General features: G+C 37.2%; 1 protein-coding gene across 2 annotated transcripts in view; it reads left to right on the plus strand.

The window, feature by feature from the left end:
- Positions 1–24,797, plus strand: part of LOC136864140 (protein GOLM2) — a 287,806-nt gene that overhangs the window by 215,224 nt on the left and 47,785 nt on the right. Inside the window, exon 5 of one of the 2 annotated variants that reach the window (XM_067140771.2) lies at positions 14,113–14,268. The exons of the other annotated variant lie outside the window; for it this stretch is intronic. Within the exon in view, the coding sequence (XP_066996872.1) occupies positions 14,113–14,268 (156 nt within the window). The remainder of the gene's footprint in view (positions 1–14,112; positions 14,269–24,797) is intronic. 2 annotated transcript variants of the gene reach the window in all.

Raw genomic sequence — 24,797 nt, forward strand, 5'->3', positions numbered from 1 at the left:
AATATTGGGTTTCTCAGTTATTTCGTTAAGGTTATAGTTGGCATTAAAGTATTGATCTAAATGAATGTAAAAGTTCTCTATTATATTGAGTAGAGGTCCTTTCTTAGCTATTTTGAGAATGTCCATATCTGTTTCAATATTCGTGATTTTGTGGTTATAGTCGACCATATGTTGGCCGATAGCTGAGAATTTGTTGTATCTGACTGCATTGAAATGTTCTGAATATCTAATGTTGAAGCTCCGGCCGGTTTGCCCCACATAAGAAATATTAGAGCATGTATTACATTTAATCCTGTAGACGCCTGATTTTGTGTACCTATTTAAACAAACCTTAAAAAACTCCTCCTTCCTACTCACTGAACATGAAAAAAGCCAGCTTATAAGTATGAACCCTGGGCTTCCTACGGCTAGAGCTTTTCCAAAAATTCATAAGGCAGGTGCTCCCATTCGTCCAATCATCAATTTCAGACCGAGCCCTTTGTATAAAACTGCACAATTTATTCAAAAGTTCCTAAGCAAAAATTACCGTTTTTCATCCAATAAATCAGTTAGAAATACCTTTGAATTAATAGACATACTTAATAAATTTAACATGCAACCTCATTACTCACTTCACTCCTTTGATATCGTAAACATGTACCCAAGCATTCCATTTTCTAAATTAATTCCCATCATTAAAAGTAACTTACACAAAAACAGTCATTTGAGTAAATTGGAAATTCAAGATTTCATTACATTGTTAAAATTAGTCGTAAATAACAACTTTTTAACGTTTAATGGTACCATCTATCAACAAAACGGTCTGGCAATGGGTTCACCTGCATCAGGCATTCTCCCAGAAATCTATCTGGACTTTCTTGAGAATACTAAAATCAACAATAAATTCAACAATATCCTGCTTTGGGCTAGGTACGTCGGCGATGTCCTAGTAGTTATCAGCGAGAATTTGGAAGATACTCACACCACACTTCAAACACTTAATAACATCGATCCTCATATTAAATTCACATTGGAGTCAGAAGTAGATCAAAAAAATCAATTTTCTGGATCTTACGATCACTAGACAACAGGAATCTTTAACCTACAAGATCTACAGAAAGCCCACCCAATCGGCCGTCACAATCCGACAAGATTCACCTCACCCCCTCCCCCACAAAAAAGCAACATATAACAGTCTTGTACATAGAGCATTCAACGTTCCTATGAATAAAAAAGATCTTCATACCGAATTGAATACTATCTGCTACATTGCCAGATTCAATGGCTTCAATAGCCATTTCATAGAAAACATCATTAACAAACATAAATTTCGCCCCAAGACCACACTTAAAAAAGAACCACCTAAACATGACTCTTTTTCCATCTTCACTTACGTCAGTGGAATTCACATCATCACCAATGTTTTAAAGAAAAAAGGTATGAAAATAGCCTCTAAAACCAACAACAACAACACACAAATCTTACATAACACATCACATATTAATAAAATAAATAGGTACACAAAATCAGGCGTCTACAGGATTAAATGTAATACATGCTCTAATATTTCTTATGTGGGGCAAACCGGCCGGAGCTTCAACATTAGATATTCAGAACATTTCAATACAGTCAGATACAACAAATTCTCAGCTATCGGCCAACATATGGTCGACGATAACCACAAATTCACGAATATTGAAACAGACATGGACATTCTCAAAATAGCTAAGAAAGGACCTCTACTCAATATAATAGAGAACTTTTACATTCATTTAGATCAATACTTTAATGCCAACTATAACCTTAACGAAATAACTGAGAAACCCAATATTTTATTTGACCTTTTCATTACTTACTACAGAAAAAACAAATCAGTCATTCAAAATTCTTTCTTTAAGTCAATTAAGGGTCCCCCGACAATACAAACACCATCACTTCCTCTCCCGTCCACCCCGCCTTGAACCTTTCCCATCCCTCCCACCCTCCACCACTTACGTCATTCCTCCCCTCCGTATTCACCTACCCCCTCTCCTGCTGATCTACTCCGCGCTACGCTCACTCCGTAAGTTGCATTCAATACAGCAAGTTTGTTCCACGCAGCGCAAGGTGAGTCATCGTTTATATTTTACGGTGCCTCGCTTGTTCTCTATTCGATTACTCGCGTTAATACTACCTTCTTTCCCCAGGTTCATTGGGGTCCCGATTGAACTGAGACTACTTCTGTTTAACACAGCAAGCTTTTCATTCCACCATTCAACTTTGTCAACTTTTTAATCTTATGCTAGTCTCATCGGACAATTCTTCCCTCTACGCTAAAGTGGAACTTAAATCTACAACTTTCTAGAAGCATATACTTAGTTATATATTTCAATCATGCAACACAGGAGTAACTCCCAACCAAAGACTATCTCATCAAGAGTTTTTACGTGACTTCACAAGATTTTACTTGTCAATGTGAACACTTCTGTTACTTTTATCATTATTCGCAAATACATTTTTGCACTTTTGTCTGTCATTCCACCACCATCCCATCCTTCTAGATCCTCTCTCATTTCTCCACACTATTTTTATCACTATGTCTTTTACTGTTGTAATTTGGCTAGGCTGATGATGGTCCGCAGTGGACCGAAACTAGTACCTATTAATATCATTGTAATGTTTTTGTAAAAACATCAAATGATTTTTTAGTATTGAGAAGGTGGAATATTAAAATTTTGTATTTACTTTAGACTTTAACTACCATTATTGTCAATACTGTACGTATGACGACCTTGTTTTGAGTGAAAATTCACCAGCGTGTCCACTAGTGTAACATTTTAAAATCTATTTGATCTTTTGTTAATGGTGGGATCTTGTAGATGTTTTTTAATGTGTTCACTCATGCAACATATTTTTATAATTTCCAACCAGACGTCTGGTAGAATTTTGAGGTATTTGATATGACTGATGATGCCCCACAGAAGGGCCGAAACATGTCTCAACTATTTTTAACAATGTTTAACTAATATGTTAACATCTTGTACTGTATTGAATAGGTTGAGTTAAAATAAATTTCATATATTATTATTAAATTTTGACTCGTAAGGTGTCGGCATACCTAACTCCTTTGGCTGAGACCGCCATAGCCTCTAATTCTGCAAAAGTTTTAGGACGCGACGCAAAACACAGATACGACCTATAGGGCGGGGAAATGCCTTCAACAATCATCTGCCCAGTTTGATCTTCAGGGAAATGAAGAGCGAATACCCTGGTGTAAAACTTAATATCTTGGATGAAGTCTGCCAGATTTTCATCCAGTCGCTGTACTCTGAAATAGTACTTTTGGATTAAGGAAGACATGGCTCGAGCGGGAATGAAGTTAGCCAGCAGATGGGCGTGGAAGTCTTCTATGGAAGATTGTTCAGCTATTGCTTGGACTATTTTGTCCAAGAGGACACCTATGGAGTAAGGGTAAATAATTTGAAGAATTGGGAATGAGAGAGAACACTAGAGCATGATCTTGAAATTCAACTATAAAGCTTAGAAAGGAAATGACCTCATTAGTAGAATTTATAGAAAACTTTGAAATTCCCCTAAGCAACATAGCCAATGGATGAGGAAAACTACTAAACCCAGGTGACATAATAGGTAACGGTCTAGAAAATTTCTACCACAGCGTTATTCAAAAAGAACGGTGGAATTGGTGTACGACGATCAGACTCGTTTTCTAATGGGGCAGAAGTTTGTTGAGTTGCCACAGGTGTTCTACTTCCTACCATCTTAGAAGAATCCTCCTCAGCAGGCACGTTGATTAAGGGGGCTTGGTCGGATTTGGGAGCAGCTGCCCCAGTCAACAATTTACTGACTTTGACATTTTTGAAAGGTGTTCCGTCAAGATTACTAGACTCCTTAGCATGATCTTCCTTTAACTTTAGAGACAATAGATCACTAACCCTGTTGTAAAAATGGAACAGTCTAACCTGTACTCTCTTAAGCTGATTAGGAGATGGATCACTCACTTAAAAAAAACTTACTACGGATGCTAGCTCGGTGGTGTTGCCCGTGATAGTGGAGAGAGCCTCATCAATTTCCTTCTCCCCCAAAGTTGGGATACAAATTGGTAATTCTAATGACTCTTTCAGTTTAGTGTTATCTGCCGCAACCGTGCCTCCAGATTGAACCTTTATAATAAGTAATTCATAAATTAATTCCTCCTTGCGCAAGTACCCAGGATGGAGGACTTCACGAGGGCCAGACATGATGATAGAAAATTTGCAAATTTAGAAAAAAGATTCCAGCGACTGAGAAAATTCTTAGAGTTCGAATCGAATCCTATGTTTAGCCATCAAAAGGGCTTAATTGAGACCCATTCAACCACGCTCTGCTACCACTTCTTACGGGGTTACCTGTGGAGCAGAAAGAGGTTAAAGAAGGTGCCGGGGTGAATGGGTCTATCTACAATATCGAGAATTGAATTAAAATTGTAAAAGGTTATATTTTTCTCTTAGAACTTCAAACTTAACAATCTTTCACTGAGTGAACACAATAATCATGTACAATGACAATCTCGAAACAAGTCAAGGAAAATACAAAATTAGTGAATCCTACAGGTCCTGGGCTTCAAGCCCCTTGCTTTTCAATTCTTGAGCTCCCAGCTCAAATTTACAAAAGAGCACAAATTTATTCAATGGCAGAAATCCCCTAATTCAACGAACACTTACTCCTAAAATTACAATATTTAGCCTTCCAAAGGCACTCTTTACAATTACAAAACTAGAAAAAGAGCTAACAGGCTCTGGGTTCCATACTGCCTACTCAAGGCAACAGTACATCAATCTCTGGTCTCTCAAACCACCATTTACAGGGGTATTAAATACCCAACCTACTGGGCCTTCGTGGAATAAGAATAACAGGTTAAATTAATGGTCCGAACACAAACTGAATGGAGGCGTATACTTGCACTCCTAGATATGAACACACAAAAATCTAAAGGGCTCTAGGCCGATGAAACAGGGGCTATTCCCAAACTGCTGAGGTAATTCGTATAGAAATTACTTTAACACATTACAGAAGGAGAAACAGTCAAAAAACGTAGTCACCTGAACCCAAAATGAAGGGGAGCTCGAGAGGGTACTTCACTCTCTATCTCCGGTTTACAGGTAAAGATTGAATGAAGTTTTTACATTAGCCGAAAGAAAGTTTAGGGTACATAGTTAAAGATTCGGACTTTTCTCTCAGATTAAACTGCAGAGATAGCAAGAAAGAATAAAGTTATTTGGCCATTACCTTATAGATGTTCTAGCTGCCGATGAAAGAGGCCGCCCGCCTCCTGCTTAACACACACACTCAGATAGACGATGATCAATTGGCCAAGAAATGTGAAAAGCCGCAGTTTAATAACCCTCAGGGAAGATTCAAGATCATTCAAGACTAAACTAGCCACACCCTAAATTTTATTGGTTTAGTTCAAAAGTAACACTCAAAATCGAACAGGAGGCCTGTGATAGGTTGAAAATTTATTACAGAAAATTTTCATTGGCCAGATTCAAAACTGGCGGAAAGGAAAAGTAAATATTGCCAACCCAAAAATAAATGAACATCAGTCGGTTACAAAAACCTAGAAATACAAAACTTCTTTAAATTATAAGTTCTTTCACTTTGCACCAGGGTGCATGATCATAGTTTTTTGGTAGTGTCATCTCTGGAGCAATGTCCAAACTTCTTGATGCATAGCAAGCAAAACTAGCAGAAATTCAGTCAATTTAGGAAACTTCACAATAACAAAATTACTCAATATTTTAGTGGTGACATATTCTGTTTAAAGTTCCAAGTTGGTGTAGTTTCAGCTTCCCTGTTTTACTAATAGAGGAGTTCATTTAGGCGCTAATTTTGAATGCGCGGCGCTGAGGTGTACCTCCGGGTACAGTGCTATTTAAACGATGCAGCCAAGATGAAGTAGCCTTGAACTTGCTTTTGTCAGTTTGTAGTTTGCGAGCCTTTAAGGTTGGAAATTGTTGTAAGTCACATTCTTTCACAATTTGATTCACTGCACACCACTTTAGGAATTCTTCAAATGTGGACTTATTAACTGCCTTCATTTTGTCAGTAAAATTGTGTTCATTTTCATTAAATTCCTTCATTTTGTACAACTGCCATTCGCTTGTTAACCATGTAAATTTATTTTGCATTAATGGCCACGATCTGTGATTAACTTCAGCTTGTGGTTTTTGGGTGTTCCTGGAAGCAGCCAGTAATTCAAGACATTCACCTTTTCTGTTATAGAAATTTCTCTGTAATTTTTTGTTGGAGAAGGAGCATGTAATGACTCTGATTGCTCTGACCTGCTCTATTCCCTTTCAGAAGATGATTTCATCGGTAATTCTTCATTTACTTTACTCTCTTCCTTTTCATCTTGCTGTGGTTCAGTTTAATCAGTATCTAGATTTATTTCTCTTTCCGCAGTTCTGACGTAATATTTTAACAAATCGTATACTTCATCAGCCGTTTCCCTTTCTGTTTCTGAAACACTAGAAGTTTCATAGCCTTCCTCTTCTGGTCTGGTGACAGCTGTTTTTCCAATATTTAATATATTTGTAATGTCCAACACTGGTAGATAGCACACAGTTTAACAAAGAGATACTACAGCACACTGAACAACCAACAGATTCTGTCACTCTGTGCGCTGCTTACGTAATGCTTGCATATCGAATATAACACATGCTTCCTGCTATACTAGTTCGCAATGCAAGATGCACATTTCTTCTTTCACATCATATTTTACATTTTATCATGAATGCTTCTGTTATAAAAACATGCATACAGGCATAGTTTGTAAAGCTGAATACGATAGTATGAAAACACTTCTTTTTTTGCCTCAAGAGAAGGTTTGCGTGTAAGCTCCATTGTTGCCAACAAGCTAGAATACACAGAGTGGCTATAGCAGCTCAATTAGCACTCCAGGTGGAGGCAAGCAACAGTACGGCTGCCATGATATAAATGCGTCAGCTAACGACAAGAGCTGTCTGGAGCCTAAAAGCTTAATATGATATTAAGCTATTTGCTGGAGCTGTCTGAGTCTGAGTAATCTCGCATGTGTGTCAAATTCATAGTTGATAGAAATTATTTATAGTTTGGCTTTATTTATTGAGTGTGAATATGCCTGCATTCTGTTTTGCATGCTTTTGTTTGAGCAAAACAAAAAGTGTATCTTATTTCTGGTAAATTAATTTCTTTTATATTATAAGAAGGCTGTGTACCATATATAAAAAAAAATCATCTTAATTTTTGCCACTGTAAAGCACAAATTCTCATCACAAGTTCTCACTAAAAGACAAAAAGCTGACTAGGCAGTAGGTAAATAACATGAAGAGAGACAAGTAGTATCCCAGGCAACAAAGTGCTCTCTGTTTAGAACATGTTGAAGAGCACTATATATGTGTGTCCAACCCTTTTCTGATTCTCTACGGGGTTGGGTATGTAGTTAATGACAGGAGACATTTGCTGCCCAAGGCATTACCAGCAATTTAAAATTGCTCTTCTCGTCCATACATAATAGGAGAGGCAACAGGAATAATCCCAATGCAGAGCAGTTCAGATCAGCATGCAGGAAGTGTTTACTAGGTAGATTGACTCATCAATCCAAATAGTAAACCATCAGGAAATGATGTGCTTCTCTTATCTATGTACAATAGTTCCTTCTGAAGAAAGCACCTGTACTGATCGTTATCGCTGTGCTACAAATTACAAGTCTTCCACCAAGTACTCTGAAAATGTTGAGTATATCGCAGGAAATGTCATCCATAAGGTGGTAAATAAAATTAAATGCCACAACTGTCTGAAGGTTATGTTTGTTGCCCACAGAGATGTAACATATAGACTCTTTATCCAGCTCATGATGTTGTGAAATTGGCATGGGGCTGAAATGTATTCATAAAAAGTCACTATCACAAAGATAACATAAACATTATGTTAGTTACAGACTGAAGTTCTTTCATCAGTTGCAGAGCAGCTGTTTTACAGTAATGGCCATTTACTGCTACAGAGTTCAGCAAGGAATCCCATTATATCAGCATGACAAAACTTATCTTAAAGCAGTATTTGAAATTAGACTGTACCATGGATACAGAGCTATTATGCAAGAACTGGAAGAGGAACCATTGAGGCAGATATAACAAAATTAATACTTTTCATGGGACAATGAAACAGAGCTAGAAAATATGTATCGGTTCGTGTGATAAGAGAGCTGTTTCGAATCAAGAAATGTGACTATTAACAGATCAGTATAAAATTCAATTTCTTCTTCTTCTTCTTCTTGCGTTCCGGCCTTCTAAGGACCACGTTACAATTTCAATTCTTCCTCCTTAGTTGTTCTTTCCTTTTCTTCCAGTATTCTTTCATTGTTTCACTGTGCTTCTTTTTCCTGTCTTCAGTCCACTTTGTGCCTGTTTTCTTTTCCTTCCTCCCTTGGAATCCTTCCATTTGTAAGAGTTTCTTCCTAAAAATATTTTTTTTCCAATAATTCTTCTTCTCGTATGATGTTCCTTTCCAGGTCTTTCTTGACATCTTGAATCCAGGTAGTGGTTGATTTCTTTTCCCAAAGGTACTTGAAGATTTGTTTAGTTAGTATATTGTCATCCATTCTATAAATCAGACCAAGAAATAGCAATCTCCTTTTTCTTATTGTTTCTGATATGTTTTCTATGTTCTGGTAAATTTCATTGTTACTTTTTAATTTCCAAAACTCTGCAATTCTTAGAGGGCCTAATATTTTCCTTATAATTCTTCTTTCTAATATTTCTAATTTATCAAGCGTGTAGTTCAGTGCTAGACATTCGCTGGCATACAGGCATTCTGGTTTCACTACTGTGTTGTAGTGCTTTATTTTAAAGTTTTGTTGATAAGCACTTTTTGTTGTAAGTATTCTTAGTTATACCGTAAGCTCTTTCCACCTTTTGTATCCTCTCCTCTATAGCAGATTTTTCTAAATAATTTTCTTGAATTATCTCACCCAAATATTTGAATTTCTTTACCTTTTCTATTTGACCAATATCCGTTACTAAAAACTTCAGGGCACTTTTTATATTCGTCAAAAATTTTGTTTTCTCGGCAGAGATTCTCAAGCCTGTCATGTTGGCTGTCTTTTCAAGGAGATTGACTTGCATTGCTGCATCTGTAAAGCTTTCTGAAAGAATGGCAAAGTCATCTGCAAATGCTAGGCAATTTATTGCAACACCTTTGTTCTTTTTTCCCCAGCACGAGTGGCAATATTTTGGATTCTTTCAGTTTTTCATTCCAAATTCTTACAATTTTTTCCATGACACAATTGAAAAGGAGTGGAGATAAACCATCGCCCTGCCTGACACCTGTATTTATTTTGATAGGTCAAGATATTTCACCCATAAATTTTACTTTCAAGATAGTGTCTGTAAGGGTTTCACGAATTAGGTTTGCCAATTTAGTTTTAACTCCAAATTCATGGATTACTTTATCTAGGGTTTCCCTGTCAACAGAGTCAAAAGCTTTTTTTAAAGTCAATAAATGTTACAACTTTCGTGAGTTTCTGAAAATTTTTATTAATGATTTGGGCAGTTCAGCAGGTGTTCGAAATGTTTTGCCAGAATCTCACATTTCTCGGCATTGTTAAGGCCAATTTTACCATTTGCATCTCTGAAGCAAATACTCGGGGATTGATAACCTTTCAGGTTATTCTTAAAGTTCTGATAGAAATTTCGGAAGTTATTTCTCACAAAATTATTCTCAATTTCTGCTAGCTGCGATTTTTCAAAAGATATTTTAACCTGCCTTATTATTCTTGTTGTTTCTTTTCTTTGTAGTTAAAATAGCTCATAGTGTTCATTCTTTCCGGAACATTTCCATTTTTTCCACTTTTTCGTTCTTTCGATTAGTGCTTCCTCACATATGTTATTCCACCATACTTTCTTTTTAGTTTTAACTGATCCAAATACTTTCTTTGCTGCACTGTTAATCTGTTTAGATAATTCTGGCCATTTGCCATGCTGAGTTATTTTAATTTCTTCCTGAAAGTTTTCTATAGTTGCTTGTGTAATGTTGAGCCTATCTATGTTGTATGTCATTAATTTTCATGGCCTTCTTTGATTCCTGTGAGGTAGAAGCTTTAGCTTAATTTTAGAGAGGTAGTGATCGGAGTCAAACTCCCCACTTCTTATTACTTTAACATTCATAATTTCCTTAATACTTTTTTGAAAAATAGCTACATGATCCAATTGAAACTCACCTAACATCGGGTTTGGGGACACCCATGTTTTAGCCTTTCTTGGAAGTTTCATAAAGAAGGTCGACATTAATTTTAGGTGAAAGGATTTACAGAGATTAATTAGTCTCATGCCATTTTTGTTTATTCTTTTGTGTGCCAGATATGCCCCTACTGTTTTGCTGAAAACTTTTTCTTTGCCTATCTGTGCATTAAAATTGCCTAGTAGAATAATAACATTTGATTTTGGAATTTTTGATATTTCATCATCTAGAAGACTCCAGAATTCATCAGTTTTACTTGGGTTCCACCTATTATCTTCATTCATTGGTGCATGACAGTTAACAAATGTATACTTTTTGTTCTTGCATTTAAGTGTGAGAAGAGAGAACTTTCTGAACTAGATTTGAATTCCATAATATTATCAACTATTGCTTTATGGACATAAAAGGCAGTACCTAGTAGTGGCATTCCTTTCATAATTTTGATTGCTGGTTTAACTTTAAAGATTCTATAATCTTTGGTTTCTGTTACATTCTCATCCATAAACCATGTCCCTTGAGCTCAGTGGCGGCGCGTTCTATATGTTCAGTGGTTCAGTGAACCCCCTAGAAATAGATAAGTCTAGGTAAAATGGTTTATCAGAGCCTATTCCTTAAATTTGCTCTGTATATCAGCGCGCGTAGCGGTATTTTTGACATCAACACTCGGTTGCTCTCCGTAACCAGCAAACAGGTTCACTTTCAGGACTGAACGCGCGGGGCCGTGAGACGTAAGGAGGGTGCGCAAGGCGAGGGGTTATGAGAAGCAGGGAAAACATAGCCCAGGAATCGCTGGCAACTGGACCAGCGATAGACACGAGTTACATCGAGCAGTCCCGAAATTAGCCGAAGCATTGTCAGAGCCCACAGTTAAAATTTGCCGTATGTGGTAGGTTTTGAAGGGATTTTAATTTGGCGTACGTAACCTAAGTTTATGTAAATAAATGAAACTTTTCATTAGTAATATGTGCTTTATGAAAAGTAAACAGCAAAATACGTCAACACATAAGTAACAGTGGTCTGCCTAACATGTTCTTGAAGAAGTTATTCCTACGTAAGCAACGTCTTCAAAATGAGGGAAAATTGGATCAGCTTAAAGTAATTGCGCATCATATTCTCTGTCTTTCATTCTCCATTGTTTTGGTAACTTCTTCGAGCTGTAGCCGTGTCTCTGCAAAGCAAAGTCGCGTTTCTAATCAAGCAATGTCACTATTTTACATCTATATAAACATCAAGTAACAATAATAATCTGAACACGTTATTTTCCACAACAGTGAACCCCCAGGCGTTTTATCCACGCGCCGCCACTGCTTGAGCTGCTAAGATCTGGATTTCATGTCTATCTAAGAACATTTCCAGTTCTTTCTGTTTGCCAGTTTTTAGCAAGGAATTTACATTGAGTGCCTGCAGAGAATTTCCTGTTAAATTTAAGTCTAAAAGGATTCCAAGGATGCTCCGACTCACCCTTATTGCAGATGTTGGGACTCTCCAGAACCCTAGGTCCCGATGCATTGCATAACGCAATGGTGGATTTCTCTTCCGAGCTACCACCTGGGATAGTGCTTTTATTCAGCGGACTTTCCATTCTGCAATTGAAATTGTACATTGTACAAGGTAGGAAATTAATTCCAAGATAAGATCGGATTGTTAGTCCGAAATGATTTTTTATTCGTGCTTTACTCCACTAGGTTCTTCCGCTCTCTACGCCATTGGGACATTAAATTCCTCATTTGCCTTCGAGACTGTTGACCAGGTTTCACCTGTAACCCTAGGTAGGGTCCCTTACAGGGTGGTACCATCCGGAACCAGATGGACCCATGTTTTTTTACAAGGTTGTTACTCCTCCCCCTCCTCCTTCCCCATCACTTGCAAGATGAGGCCCCGGGCTTGGGACCAGCAATGGCAGAATTAAAATTCAATTTCTTTATTGTAAATTTCATTTCCAGTCTGTTATAAAAATGTTTATGGAGAAAATTTTCCTTTCAGATGTATCATAATTCATTAAAGTATGTTTAATTTTCTTTGGCTGTTTAGATACTTACCATAATCCTTAATCTTTTAGGCCTACACTCTTCTGTTTGTTGATAAATATTGGAGATGTATAAATATCTTCACATCTTTGTGATTAAACAATAATTGATTTAACCATTTTCAACAATAATAATAATTTCGTGTGGCTATTTCTAGCCGAGTGCAGCCCTTGTAAGGCAGACCCTCCGATGAGGGTGGACGGCATCTGCCATTTGTAGGTAGCTGCGTGTTGTTGTGGTGGAGGATAGTGTTATGTGTGGTGTGTGAGTTGCAGGGATGTTGGGGACAGCACAAGCACCCAGTCCCCGGGCCACTGGAATTAACCAATTAAGGTTAAAATCCCCGACCCGGCCGGGAATCGAACCTGGGACCCTCTGGACCGAAGGCCAGTACGCTGACCATTCAGCCAACGAGTTGGACATTTTCAACAATAGATTGCTTCAATAAAAACAAACTGTTATGTATTTTGTTAGGTTACAGTACATTGCAATTCTGTAGGGAACCTCTGCTTAAGGAAAACTTATACGCATCAAATAGTTGCGCTTTCCATCCAATATTTTCATCACCGACTCCAATAGTCTCTGTTACACCTAATGAATAAGATCTATGTGAAAATGTCTCATTTTCCACGCTCTGTTCCACGTTCACTCATACAGTGCTCCACTTAATGAGGTACATTTAAGATATGGCAGTTGCCAGTTCAACTTTCTTCATAGATGGTAGCATGATAGCCACTCTATGTGTTATATTCTAGCTCTTTGATTGATGCTGACATTGCTGGCAAACATGTTTCTATGAACATTGGCATGCTTTCCCCAAGCACAAATTGTTTATCATTTTATGAAAATGATTCACAGAAAATATCTTTGCATGAGCTTCAACCACATAGCCCAGCTATTATAAATGCACTCAAAATGGGGATCGCAGAAGTGTTCATGTTGTTCTGATTTTGATCTTGCGTACTAGGTTATAAATTTTGCCTCAGTAGTTGCACCTTTTGATCCCTTCATCAGAGTTGGTTATGATGACTATTGAACACGTGAGTGATGTTTGATAAATCTTTTTATTGCATTTGTTTGTTACCAATAGCATTTTGAAACTAGGGTGGTTTATACTGCCTCATACAGCTGTTTTATTTCTGTTTTCAACAGTGCCCCATTGTTTGTTATAGGATTAAAATAATTCATTATTATGTGATCAGAGAGAGGATAGTGGAGATTTAGGATTGACATTTAACTCAAAATCACGTAATTTTAAGTTCAATTTTTGTGTCCCATGCAATTTGATTTACTTAATGAGGTTTTAGTATACATGACTTGGGCCAAGGAAGTGGTGATGGTGACTTCTATGTCCTTTTGTGTATAACATTTTCCTGGTGCCATTAATATTAAAATTGAGCTTTTTTCTTCTTGTAATATGTGTTTAAAAGGGAAGCTTAGGGAAATCACTTTCCTAGATATCCTTCTTGGCTCTGGAAATAAGACTATTTTTTTTCTCCTGTACCATTGTTATATTTTTTGCCATTAACCTGTAGTGCATTCCTTTTCGTAAGTAGAAGGTACTTTAATGCCTGTTTTATTTTCTCTGATGTTTTCTTTTAATCATCAAACAAATAACAATACCAGTAAATGAAATATTTAGTCTCAAGGTTTATGGTTTGAGCTCAATTCTAATAATAAATTTCCGTAGAATGTGTCTTAATTTGTCTTCCATTTATAACCTGACATGAGACTTCCTTTTACTGATATTCTTTAATTTTGAGTGATGGTTTTGCTTCTTATTTACTAAAGCATGTTGTTTTTGATTCTGGTATTTAACTTCTGCATGTTTCTCGGATGCATTTTTTCATAGATATTAAGAATTCCATCGGCTTCAACCTAGAAAACGTAGAAGTTGACCCAGTTGGGCTGCGGGGAATGATTTATCACAAAGAGCCCATCCTCCCTCAGGATCCTCCAAATGCCTTACGACCCAAACCGCGCCTGAGCATCACTTACCTCCATCCAGGTATATTTCCCTAACAAACTGTTTTGTATTGAATTTGTTAGTTTTCTTTTAGTTTGAATAGGTAGTTTAGTTGCTAAAGGATCGTTTATTGTTAAATAGAATTTGATGATGGTATGTTAATTTGATTGGACTGAGGAAACAAATGTTTTCGACATTGATATTATTATATGTTGTACGTTAAAGCATGTAATTCAATTGTCATTTTTAGCTTTGTTATACCAATAATATCTTTAAGAAAATGAGCATTTCTGGAAAGCAGCATAGATGTCGATATAGACTTGAAGGAATATACATGACAAATCATTGCACAAATATCAAACTCAGCAAGTTTTTACAGAAAGATTTACTGGTAGGTCTTACCCTGATATGGTGAACTACATTTATAGTTTTACCCTAAATGTTTCATAGCTTGGTGTAAGGAAATTTACTGTAACGGTAGAATATTTTGAATTTCCCCATATTGAAGTTCTACATATCATGAGTAATGTTTGTGCCATTGTGAGGAGGTTGTGGAATTTAGCATTGTAAGAGCTTTTAGTGCATATGGTAAATTTACAGCAAAATTTGAACATTAAATCTTTGTAATGAAATATTAATTTGAAATAAATATAAATTGGGCACCACCTGCAAAACATTTACAGGAATAATTGACTCTGCAGAACATGAAAGAACTCCTCCTCCCAAGGCAACAGTCATCAGGCTGATTGGGCTGAAAACTTGCTTCATTACCTTATCTGCCTACTATTTAACCTGAAAATAAATTTGGGTAGCATGTCATCTTTTTCCTTACTCCCCCAATAAAAGATTTGCTGTCAGTTTTGCTGTTAGAATTTACTCCTGAAACAAAATATAACAAAACAAAGCAAACACCAACAATAATCATCACGTGATGAGACCAGTATAAACATCCATCTTCAAGCTATACACAACAACTACACATAGTTCTTGATGGCCACAATTCAAATTGATGATTTCCTACAGATTAAGATGACTGTCCATTCTTAAACTTATCTTAAATTAGCACAAGAGCATCATTGCTGTGGAATCTATTTTTCCTAGGTTATAACTGTATATTAAGCAAACTCAGTCACCTCACTATACTCTGTTAATCGAACAACTTCACCATGTAAAAAATAAAAATAAAAAACTTCTGTGGACTAGATGGAAGACAAATGCCACATCAAATCAATCAAAGAATGACCCAGTGTGATTAGTTTCATTTTTCCGTATTGATGGTTTTCGACTCACAATTACAGAGTTTTTCTGACGGTCCCACCTAATCAATACTATTTGTTGTAAAATGAATTTATTAACATCTAAATTACAATACTAGTTTTGATGCATGGATCATCCTCAATTGTTTACATTATCAATTAAAATAGTACACACAGTCATTAAAAACCACTTCTTAAGATTGTCATACATTAAGTCTTAAAATGTAATAACCATCCATGTTTCTCTTGAATTAAAACACACTGTTTGAATTTTATAAATTCACTGTCTTGAAATCTAGTGAACTATCAGTTTTAATTTGTTACACTGTCAGTTGAGGAAGTACAACCACAGTCATTCAACCATTTTCTTTGAGTTATTAAATAATGCAGTCTTAAAATCTAATAAACATGTTTTTCACTGACATCTCTATCTGTTGAATGGGGAATGATAAGTTCGTCCGAACTGTGTAATTGTGTTGCTTCAAAACACACTTCTCAATTTTTAAATTTACTATCCTAAAATCTAGTGGCCAATTGTTTAATTTATTCTTGTTATGCTACATTAAAATCTCAATAAAATGGGGCTTTGTGGAATTGGTTGCACTAGTATAAATACATCTTTTATTTTGGTTGTGCGAAGTTAGTGTTGGAAACCTGTTTGAAGATGTTCCCTCCCAGCCTTACTATCAAGAGTACAACCACCAGCTGATAAACCACTTTCCAACACTAAGTCACGCAGCCAAAATAAAAGATATATTTATACTAACTTAGTGTAACTAATTCCATGGAGCCCCATTTATTTAGATTTCAATGTAGCACAGTTATAACCTGGGAAGAATGTTTTGAGGCAACACAATTACAGAGTTCCAATGAACTTATGGTTCCCCATTCAACAGATAGAGATATCAGTGAAATGAAACATACATTTTATTAGATTTTAAGACTGTATTATTCAACAACTCAAATAAAATGGTTGAATGACTGTGAATCTACTCCTTCAATCAACAGTGTAACAAATTAAACTAATAGTTCATTAAATTTTAAGATGGCACATTTATAACATTCAAAAAGGGTGTCTTAATTCAACAGAAACATGGGCAGTTATTAGATTTTAAGACTTAATTTATGACAATTTCAAGAAGTGGTTTTTATTGATTGTGTGTACTATTTTAATTGTTAATGTAAACAACTGAGGATGATCAATGGATCAAACCTAGTATTGAAATTTAGATGTTAATAAATTAATTTTATAACATGAATAGAATTGATTAGGTGGGAACGTCAGAAAAACTCTGTAATTGTGAGAAAGGAACGACCAAGCGCTGAACACTTGGCCTACAATTTCTTCCAGCAATAGTCAGTTCTGTGCACAGCAACACATTATTTCCAGATTACTCCTCTAAAACACTACCCACAGTGTGCATTTCCTCGAAGAGGAATAATCCAGAATAATAATAAAAATGATTCCGTAATGGTACCGTAATTCAGTCATAAAGAACTTGTGTAGCAAAGTCTTTGTAATGGTAATCGTCATAAACAGCAACCACAATGGTCATGAACAGTAATAGTAATAAACTCGTTGCACACATGTACATGTATATATAGGCTTGCTCCACATGGCTGCCATGTCTCCAAAAGTCCACTGGAAACAACGCTACCACTGAAACATCTTCAAGTGTCACTCGGACAGCACAAGCTCATTCAAACTCGGAGCTTCCGGATTGGTTACCGAGCTGCCGGTCTGCAAATAGTGAACACTCGCGTTCATCCACATTGATGTATAAGAATCTTCCTATACTTCCCGGCTGTACCCCGGGTTTCCAAGCCACTTGTTGCAACACTTTCAACCGATTTCAACCATCTTTCCCGATATAGTCACTGTTCCTCAGGTTGCACAATCTTCACTGCTTGGCCATATGCACAGACTCTTACCCAAACAAAGATTTATACAAAATATAATGATGCATGTATGGAATATTCCCTATCTATAAATTCTTCTTACAATATTATGTACCGGGCGAGTTGGCCGTGCGCGTAGAGGCGCGCGGCTGTGAGCTTGCATCCGGGAGATAGTAGGTTCGAATCCCACTATCAGCAGCCCTGAAGATGGTTTTCCGTGGTTTCCCATTTTCACACCAGGCAAATGCTGGGGCTGTACCTTAATTAAGGCCACGGCCGCTTCCTTCCAACTCCTAGGCCTTTCCCATCCCATCGTCGCCATAAGACCTATCTGTGTCGGTGCGACGTAAAGCCCCTAGCAAAAAAAAACAAAAAAAAACAACAACAATATTATGTTCTTACATCTTAATTTAACAAACTCGCATTATATTCAATACTTTATATTACAAATTATTTTATGAAAATTTCCCAACCTAAAATCAGGGATCATACGTACGTACGATAATTGAATCGTACTAATTCGTTTAAGCTTGTGTGGAGAACGTCCATTTTGGGACCACAAGAGTTATTTGAAACATACTGATAGGTCTGAAGCTTTCATCCTTAACATCATTATTCTCTTTTCAAAACTGGTCTTTTAATTGTAGATAACTCAAAATACTGTATTTTCAGCTGATTTTCAATCTCTCCCTACCTTACTATTATTATTTTTTTTGTTATTGGTGCATGTGTGTGTGTACACACACACAAATTAAAATTCAAAAAGAAATTGAAGAATTATATTACAAAATAAGCCACATCAGTTCTTAGAAACAGAATAAATTGTGGGATAATAGAGTTGCAGACAAAAATAAAACTTACTCAGCTCTCCACATTGTGGGGATTCCTGGTCGTTCAACATGGACTTTCCATCCTCCTCCTCCCCTGCCTTGACGAGCACATGTCCAGGTTGGGGAAGGCACTTAGCTTGGAGTGAGATCATACTTCTACTATTTTTTCTAAAATCTACATCTTTTAACTTTCTTGGCTGTGAGGTATCCCATAATTTGGCAATGATATGCATAAAATGATTTATAAAAGGAACCAAATTACTGGCACTATCAACAGAAATTGAAAACACAAAGTTAGAAGAGAAACAAATATAAAATTGTATGAAACAATTGCGCTCCATATTTGGTGGGTACAACGTGACTCAAAAGATTGTACAGAAACTGAAACAGCCCGTAGAACAGTCGAAATATAACCACTTTGTGATGCCCACATTGAATATACAGTCAAAGCTCGATATCTCGAACCTCCATTACTCGAATTTTCAGTATCTCAAAGTAACTTAAATTTCCTGGCCGTTTGTCCTATTTGTATATTTCTCTATTACTCGAAATTTGGTTACACAAATTTCTCAATTTCTCGAAGCAAACATTTCTTCCCTTGAAGCAAAAAATACTCTAACTCAAGTTTTGTGCAACATTAACTGTGCAATACAGCATTTGTGGTTGGTGAGGAACAGTTAACAAGTAAAGAAAGGGTTACAGTGATGCTGGGAACTAATGTGATGGGAACTGGAGAACTAAAACTTCCAGTGATTGGAAAATCTGTGAAGCCTCGCTGTTTCTCAGGTGTGAATTGATTAATAGTTACAAATTCTTGTTATTATATCCATCTTTTTCAATAAATAAAAATGTTTATTGTCTCTAAAACGACATATACTACAATATAAACATTAAAAGGGACATGTTTCGCTCATTGTGTCGACCATCTTCAGCAATTAAAATGGGTCTATAATAGACTAGACGTTAATCAAAGGAGGTTGATGTCCAAGTCATAGTAATGTGCCAATTAAATTGTAAGATTTGGCAAAAAATTCCTGTTTTTTTCTAACACTGCTAGTGTTAAGTTATTTATCAAAGTATAAATATTCATATGAAGATTAACGAATTAGTAGATTAACCTTTCAATATATTCTCATTAGATGAGAATTACACCATTATAAAAAAGATGAATCATTGAGGTTTGTAGTCTATTGTATGCGTTATCCTTGTAGTCTTCACCAATCCCCAACTGATTTGAGTCGGCCAATTTTTACTGGTCTGTTTGTTATTGAAGCATGGTTAAAACGGACACAAACGTTTGTTACTTAATTGTTGGTATGCTGTTTGCTGCAACGTTATGGATGAATATGTCTGTAACAAAAGAATGTTAAGAGTGTGATGGTTTGTAATTGTTTTTATAGATTCTTAAGGTTGGAACATCACTTACCCCTTTTTTTATAATTTTTATTTTGCGCTTTAGTGCCTAGGTGTGCTTGTTGCAGTACTGAGACTATTTGTCGTCGTGTTCGTACTTCTTGTGTTATACGTATGGGATGGGTGTGGTGGAGGGTGAGTAGGTGGGGAAGGAGATGGAACTGTGGGCAGAGCGTTGGGTACTGGCATAACGTGAGGAGGATAAGTAGGGGACGCAGCAGAAGGGGGTGTGGGCCGGGTATTAGATGCTGGCTTAACTTGCAGAGGGGGGTCTCTATGTATATTCAAGGTGGGAGTTGTATTTGTTGATGTATTAGAAGATTTATAGTTGAAAATTTTAATTTTTTTTTTACTGTTATCTGATTTGAATGCTTGTAGCAATTTTGGTAATTGTTCTATTAATGGGCTTTTTATTTCGATTGCATCATTTAGGTTTTTATCCCTATTGAAGTTCTGATGTAAATAAATACAAATGCTTTCATATCCGGTCATTAACTTTCCCTTCTCAATATTTTCTTTATTATCTTGAGGTCTCTATCTATTGTACTAAATTGATGACCAGTCTCTTTCCTGTGGTTAGCCATTGCAGAATACTTATTATGTTTTAATGCGTTATAGTGTTCCATATATCTTATGATAAAACTATGCCCAGTCTGGCCAACATATGAAAAATTTCACTGTGTGCATCTTAATCTATATATTCCAGAACCTTGGTATCCATCTTTATTTGCATTAACTGTATTATGATTGAAAAATATATTTCTGTTAGTGTTATGTGTCTTGAATGCTATTTGTAAATCTTGTTTTTTCAAAGGATTTGTAATTTGGTGAATCGCAAGATTACTGTAGATGAAAGTAGCATATTTTGATTTTTTAGTTTTCTGTGGAGTATGATTAGTGGCCAGTTTAAGTTTTACTTTGTTAATGATTCCATTTATTGTTTCTGTTTTGTAACCATTAATCAGTGCTAGTTCTTTTATAAATCTGGTGATAAAGGTATTTTGAAGGCTCTATTGACTAGGCTGAAGAAGGATGCCTGTTTACGTGATTTCGGATTAAGGGAATTGTTTTTTTATTGTAATTGGGGTGTGTGTCGGTTTTTTATATATCTGAAAATCAAATCCTAAAGCCTGTACGTGTTACGTTTATATCCAAGAAGTTCAAGTTATCGTCCTCCTTAGTGAATTTTATGCAACTGTCTACCCTGTTTAAAAATTGTATAATTTTTGTATTGTTATTTTTTCAGTGGTCTATTATCACAAACGTATCATCTACGTACCTCAACTAAAGGGATAGCTCTTCTATATTTGGTTTAATTTTAGATTCTTCCATGTTATCCATATAAATATCGGTCAATATCTATGAGCTGGAGTCCCCCATAGTCAAGCTTAATTGGTGATAGATTTTGTTATTGAACGAGAAGTAGTTATTCAATACAAATTTGAGTAATTTAATAAATTTGTCTGTTTCTATTTTACTTAAAACATGTCCCATTCAATGTTTGTATTGTAGTAAATGTCCTTTTAGAGACAATAAACATTTTTGTGTATTGAATAACAAGAATTTGTAACTATTAGTAGTAAGTTCAATACGGGCAAAAACATGATTTTTTTATTTTTTACAATTTGTTTTACGTTGTACCGACACAGATAGGTCTTATAGTGATGAAAACGTGAAATTGGTCTTATGCCATGTGAATTGATTACCGGTCACGTACAAAAGCAACCCCCGAAGTCGCGGATGACAAGCTCCATTTACGAATCTCGGCTGCGTGGTATGGCGAAGTTTCAACATGAAGGGAAGGAAAGGTTAACAGTAGCAAACAGAAGAGACTAGCGGAGTTTTTCCAACGGTGTTAACAGAGGTATATTTCTTGTTTCACTACTATATGTACTGTATCCTGTCTTCTAAAAAGTTACTATAATAGGGTTATAATTAAAGTGATACCATAAAATTTTTAAATACTGTTAAAAATAATGTACTCAGTGTAAGCTCTTAGATACATTTGATTCAATTATGTGCAATACATGCTCAAAAATGGTATTCTCTGTATCTCAAAATTTCGATAACTCAAAATAAAATTTAACTCCTGAGCTGATTCGAGATATCTAGGTTCCAGTGTAGTATATTACAGAAATTGATTCCCATAGGGAATTTGATGGCCTAGCAAGCACCAGTGAGACAAAGTCTCTCATAGTGCATGGGCACTGCCGGTGGCTCTAAGTAGCCTACGCAGTGGCCTCTGCAGTATGTACTAGTCATGTGTCTTGGTAGGTATGCTGAACGCTGTGGCCTCTGCAGTATGCACTAGTCATGTGTCTTGGTAGGTGCGCTAGTTACCAACTGATGAGCCCCAATTGGCATATTGGGGTGAAACGCTGCCAACAGGAATGAGTTTGCTGAAAAATTTATGGTATCCAATAACGGACCAATTATATTGGTATGGAGTATGCTAGATGACAGTTCAGACAGGTTTTGTGTCTCTTTTCTAGCTTCATTGTGTGCACAAATGACTTTCATTTCATTGATTGTCAGTTCTGCTGCATTGTTTAAGTATGTAGAAAATTTTGGGAAAATAATAAAATATATTATGCGTTTTGTCATTCTTGACATTCCCAGGCTTGCCCTGATGCAGTGTTTCTTCCTATACGAAAGCTGTATTTGTACCCATCTATGGGCTACATCAGTTCCTGAGCAGCCTTATGAATCATCCAGTGTACTGACAGCTAGCCACTGATCACAAGTTGAGCTTGTATTGTTCTTAATTGTTTCATTCTTTATTTATCCCCCATTTAACTTCTGTGGTCATATTGGAAACTTTGACTTCAAAAGCAATGTCTGAACTTCAATTTATTTTCAGCTATCTTCATTTTGACAGGGACCACTAATTTGCTAACCAAAAGTAGAAGATTGCATTATGTTTCCTATTTTTGAACAGTACATCACCTGAGCAAAATAATTATTTCAACAAACACTGTTATTTGCTAATCAAAAGGAGAAGATATTTCTGTTCTGCTTTTGAACAGATCTTCAGCAGTGATCTCTTTACCCTTTTACTCAAAAGCAGTTGATTGGATTTGTTTACTCATTTTGAACAGAATTTCGTATGTGTGAAAAGTATATTTCAACAGTTATTTTATAAGGCTTTCATATTAGCATTTGATATTAGGCCTGACACTGAGTCTGAGATCAGGCCTAAGTTGAAAGGGTGGTTTTATCCAGAAAATGCCTGAAAAATCTTAGTGTCACACCTATGGCATTACGCTGGTTTTATAGAGCAAACACCTGAAAAGCCTTGCACCTTACATTGGTGTGAAAAATCTAATTCCCGGTGACTTCATTTGCTCGTGGGTGGGGCCAGACTAACTTGCCCCTCCCAGTCCCTGACAATGTTTATAAACAAAATGACAGATATCCAGTTACATTTGCCCCCTCCTTAAGACTGCTCCACAATAAGACACTAGACAATCTAGACCGACAACCATCACCTCCGCTCAGGAAGGCAGCTAGATCCTGTAGACGACGTTGATCCTGGTGATGACAGCGTATGGGCTCTTCCATAGCAACTGAAGCTTTGGTGACTTCACTTTAGTCTGCGCAGGTCGGTACAGCCAAACCCGGTCATCTTCCAGGAAACCCATAGAGTTTGCCAGCAGGTCAGAAAGGATCTTCATCCTATCACTGGCTACCCTCAGATGTTGCCGGACATAGTCGCGGATTTCGTTCAGCTGGCCCACCGACTCCCGCACGTAGTCTATCACTGGCTGCTTCTGATCTAGTGCTGATCCAAACCTCAGGTCGCATGGCAGGTGTAGCTCCCTCTTGGAAGACCATGTTGGCAAGTACCATGCCCGTAGTCTCATGGGTAGACGTTCAGTAGGCTATAAGGAAGAGTGGGACCCCTTATCCCAGTCCCTTTGGTGTGCTGAGACCACCTTCCTTAGGTGCACCTCAGTGGTCTGTATGAAACCCTCCACCATGACGTCTGTGGATGGAAAGGTGTCATCGGGTCTTCTGAAATCCCAGATGTTGTAGAACCTCTTGCATCAGCTTTGAATTTCTGCCGTGGTTGCTGTGCAGTTCCTTTGGTACACAGAAGGGGCAGAAGAAGTCCTTCACCAAGATGTTGGCTACCATGCTGTCAATGCCTCTTGATTGAGGATGGTGTAGATCTGTGGCTACTTGGTGAAATATTCCATAACCAGGAGTACGTAGCAATTTCTGGCAACAGATTAGGGGAATGGCCCAGCGATGTAAATGGCTATCCTGTTAAAAGGTGCTCTGATGTTGTACTGTATCATATGGCCCCTAATCCTGGTACGTGGTCCTCAGCTAAAAGAACAGGTGTTAAACAACTGGCACATCCCCTCAATATCGTTCCTTAGGTGCACCCAGTAGTAGCGCTGTTGATCTCATTTTATAGTCTTCTTGATTCCCAGATTTCCAGTAGTGGTGCCCGCATGTAGCTTGGTCACCACTTCCTTCCTCATACTCCTGGGAATTACCAGCTGGGTAACCTGCTTCTTGCCATCAATAGACTCCCAATATGCAGTTCAGCACCCGGTTGCTGATGACCCTCAGAGATATTCACTGGGCCCAATATGCCTTGTAGGTTGGGCTGTGTTCGGCAATGTCCTTCAATTCTGGTTTTTACCTAAACTCAGCGTTCTTCAGAACCTGCCTGATGTTTTTGTCTTTCAGCTGCTCCCTCCTCAGAGAAGCTTGATCTCAGACTTCAGCGGTGGCGGCACGCACGAACTGCACATCCATGGCATCTGCCTGCCTCTCGGTTTTCTGACATTGGTCATGGCTCTTGGTGCATGGCTTTCCAGACAGATCATCAATGGACTTGCAGTGTCTTCGTCTCTGGTGGAATTTGGCACTGAAGTTGTACTCCTGTAGGCGTTGCATCCAACAGGCTGTCTCCCCCTCCAGGTTACAGAAGCTCAGAAACCATGTCAGGGCAGAGAGATCACTGCACAGATGGAATGGCTGCACATACAGGTACATGTGGAGGTGTGCAATGACCTGTAGTTTCGGACACACAATGCAGTAGTTCCACTCAGCTTTGGAGAGTGTTTTACTGCCGAATGCGTCCTACACCTGTGACTGCATCCCAACAGTCCTCACGTGGCTGTCGTTGGCGTCACAATGAACTTCTTCCTAGGCTTGG

The sequence above is a fragment of the Anabrus simplex genome, chromosome 2 (assembly GCF_040414725.1).
Source record: "Anabrus simplex isolate iqAnaSimp1 chromosome 2, ASM4041472v1, whole genome shotgun sequence".
In the NCBI taxonomy this organism is placed as follows: domain Eukaryota; kingdom Metazoa; phylum Arthropoda; class Insecta; order Orthoptera; family Tettigoniidae; genus Anabrus; species Anabrus simplex.